This window comes from Amblyomma maculatum, chromosome 7 (genome assembly GCF_055883805.1).
Source record: "Amblyomma maculatum isolate TAMU_Amacu chromosome 7, ASM5588380v1, whole genome shotgun sequence".
NCBI classification, from domain to species: domain Eukaryota; kingdom Metazoa; phylum Arthropoda; class Arachnida; order Ixodida; family Ixodidae; genus Amblyomma; species Amblyomma maculatum.
The window spans coordinates 1,841,724-1,844,677 of NC_139350.1; the positions used below are offsets into that span (position 1 = coordinate 1,841,724).

Sequence of the window (2,954 nt, forward strand, 5' to 3'; positions counted from 1 at the left end):
GTTATTTTAATGTTATTCTTGCAGTTTTTAGGAATGAAATGCAATGTGTCACCCTATACATCTGCACTGCACTTTAATTGTGAGAGCACATGCTGCCAGAAATGCCTGTAAATATCTGTATGTAATCTAGCATATAAAAGCCCGATCTTCAGTGAAAGTAACCTGTCATGAAAATGGAGTAATATATCAAACAGGTGAACAAATTTGTGATTTGTGAAGTTTAACATCTCAAAGGGACACTAGAGCTATGAGGTCTATTAAGTTACATCCTCCTATTACATTAATTTTTTGTAATAATGTCCATTGTGCACCACTTCATGCAGTTATGCCGCATATACCAATTTCTCTCACCCAAAACTTATCAATCCACATTAATATAGCCTTGTGTGCTAAATCCTTCATTGTTTTATTCTGTATGTCTATTTTATTAAATAGAATGAGAGATTTTGGTGGAAATGGGGAGCAGTCGAAGGCCCAACTGCAGCCCTGCCAGCACGTTTGGGTGGCTCTGAAAAGAGCCGTTATCTTCGAAGTCCAAGCTCCAATGTGAGGCTGTAAGAAATGATGATCTACCAGTTGCTGTCCTTGGCACCAATAACTGTGGCCTGCATCTGAATATGAGGCTGCAAGTCCGATTCTCAGCAGCATTTCGATGAAGGCAAAAGACACGGAGGCATACCATGCTGTTCCCTCTTGATAGAGGTACATATTTTTTCATGCTGAAATAGCCATCTGACCCGTCGCAGTGACTTAATGGTTAGGGCGCTTGGCTGCTGAACCCAAGGAAGTGAGTTTTATCTTGCGGCCTTTTTTCAATGGACGCAAAAAGCAAGGAGCCCATGTAGTGTGTGATGTCAGTGCATATCAAAGAACCCCAAAGTGGAACAGCTTCCCAGACAATTCCTGTATGGTACCCGCCGGGATGGCGCAGTGGTTACGGCGCTTGACTACTGTTCCCAAGGATGCAGGATCGAATCTCGGTATCGGCGGCCGCTTTTCGATGGAGCCGAAAAGCAAGGCGTCCGTGTGCTGTGCGATGTCAGTGCACGTTAAAGAACCCCAGGTGGTCGAAATTTCCGGAGTTCTCCACTGTGGCGTCTCTCATAGCCTGAGTCGCTTTGGGACGTTAAACCCACAAACCAAAACAAACTTCCTCTATGGCGGTTCTCATAGCCTAAGTTGCTTTTGGGCATGAAAGCAAACCAACAGCAATAAGAGATTTCACTGCAAGTGGAGAAGAGGAAAAATAATGTGCCCTCGCTTGTATTTAAGCTTCAAGCATTGAACTTGGTTCCTGATATACGAGAGAGGCCACATCTTAGCCTCTTGACTGAGAGCGCTGTAACGCCTTATGTGTAGCCGAGAGCTCTCAATTGGTGTTTTGAAGAAATCTCTGCCATTTGGCAAGATGCCAGCCTTGACATTATCTTCATGCACTTCAGCAATGAGAACAGCACAGTTGTCTATTAAGAAGCAGTCGCCCACTTTCACATGTCGGTCAACTCTTGTACAAGTCTGTGTGCACTCCCTTGCTTCTGACATTCTGCGGCTGAGCTGTGCCAGTGGCTTGTTCGTAGTTCTCAGCTTCTTCTTAACCTTTCCTAAGTAACTTTCGAAAGGAAAAGCACTGAAATCATCCACAGGCCCATGCTGAAGACACTGCTCTGCCAAGTGCACCAAACTGTGTACGTTGTACACCAGCTGCTTCACCCCATATAGTACACCGAACTGCTGAACAAAATACCTCAGCAAGTCCCGGGCAAAGCTGTTCAGAACTACATGGTATTCAGGTGCAGCGAGTATTCGCAAAGTCACATGTAACTGTAGGAAGTGTTCATACTTTTCTTTGGGCAGGAGAGATTTCAGAACAACAGGTCCTAGGTAGAGCAGAAATGTTCTGAATTCAGTCGCTTTCCAACGATCCAACTCCTCTGTTCCTCTGGGTTTTCGCTGGAAGGAACTTGGAAAGGCTTTAGCTGTTTCTCGCAACCTGTTGTTGAGTTCACTTCGCTCATCTCTGCTCAGTCGGGCAGCGTGCCCTTGCGAGACCCAATTTCTTAACAGCCGCCGCATTACACCCAGACAGACAAGGTGCATGTATTCCGTAGGAAAGCATGCCACCATATCAATATCCAACTTGGTGAAAGGGGAAACACCAGTGTGGTGCCGCTTATCTTCTTGTGCACGAAATGATACATCACTTCGCTGCGGTGCATGAAGGTCAGGAAATGTCAGCCTGTTTTCCACATAGCGACCCTTTTGGCTGCATCTTTCACAAGCATGGTAGCCTCCGTGTCCTATAATTGCCTTTACAAAGCTCCTTGCTGGGGCATCGCAGATCACAGCTGTCAGTGTCACAGTGGCACTAGTCCCTTTCACAAGTAAACCGCTGCTGCTCAGACTGTAGACTTCGTCTAGGAATGGAGCGAGAAATTGCTCCAGACAAGGTGGCTTCCCTGCACCACAGTACACACTGACCATAAATGGTGCAGAGTTCTTGAAGTTCGTTATGCGGCAAAGTATTGGCCACAAACCAGTCTGGCTGCTTTTATACAACGGCAGGCCATCTATGTTAGCATGCAGCCTGATGTTCTCGGGCACAGGTCCTTGCCCAATCGCTTGCTGGATGCCTTTGGCAAGGCCGAAATGAGCAAATGTGTCATTCTGCTCCAGCTGTGATCTCCTTTGCGTCCGCAGCACGGTCCTTGCATCTTTTGGGAGCTCCGGAATCCCGCGACGACGGCTAAAGTCGAGCATATCATTAAGCAAAGCATGTGTGATGTTGTGCTTGTTAGCTATGACAGCCAACTCCTCAGTCGCCGAGAGACTATGAAGAAAATTTTCATCAGGCTGACCCACATTCTCAGCCGCTGGACTGCTAGATGTCTCATCACTTGACTCTTCCGAGCTTGTGGCATGATCATTTCTTGAATGTTCTGCAGCATATGAATCAT

At 46.4% G+C, this 2,954-nt stretch overlaps 1 protein-coding gene across 1 annotated transcript; it reads right to left on the reverse strand.

The window, feature by feature from the left end:
• Positions 1-882: 882 nt before the first annotated feature.
• Positions 883-2,734, reverse strand: LOC146182590 (uncharacterized). Its single transcript, XM_084608870.1, has one exon. It carries the CDS (start codon positions 2,479-2,481, stop codon positions 1,222-1,224), a length of 1,260 nt encoding a protein of 419 aa, XP_084464996.1. The 5' UTR covers positions 2,482-2,734; the 3' UTR covers positions 883-1,221.
• Positions 2,735-2,954: the final 220 nt, after the last annotated feature.

What these genes read in the sequence shown, in the direction of transcription:
- LOC146182590 (XM_084608870.1), bottom strand. Translation starts at nt 2,481, where the DNA reads ATGGTCAGTGTGTACTGTGGTGCAGGGAAGCCACCTTGTCTGGAGCAA.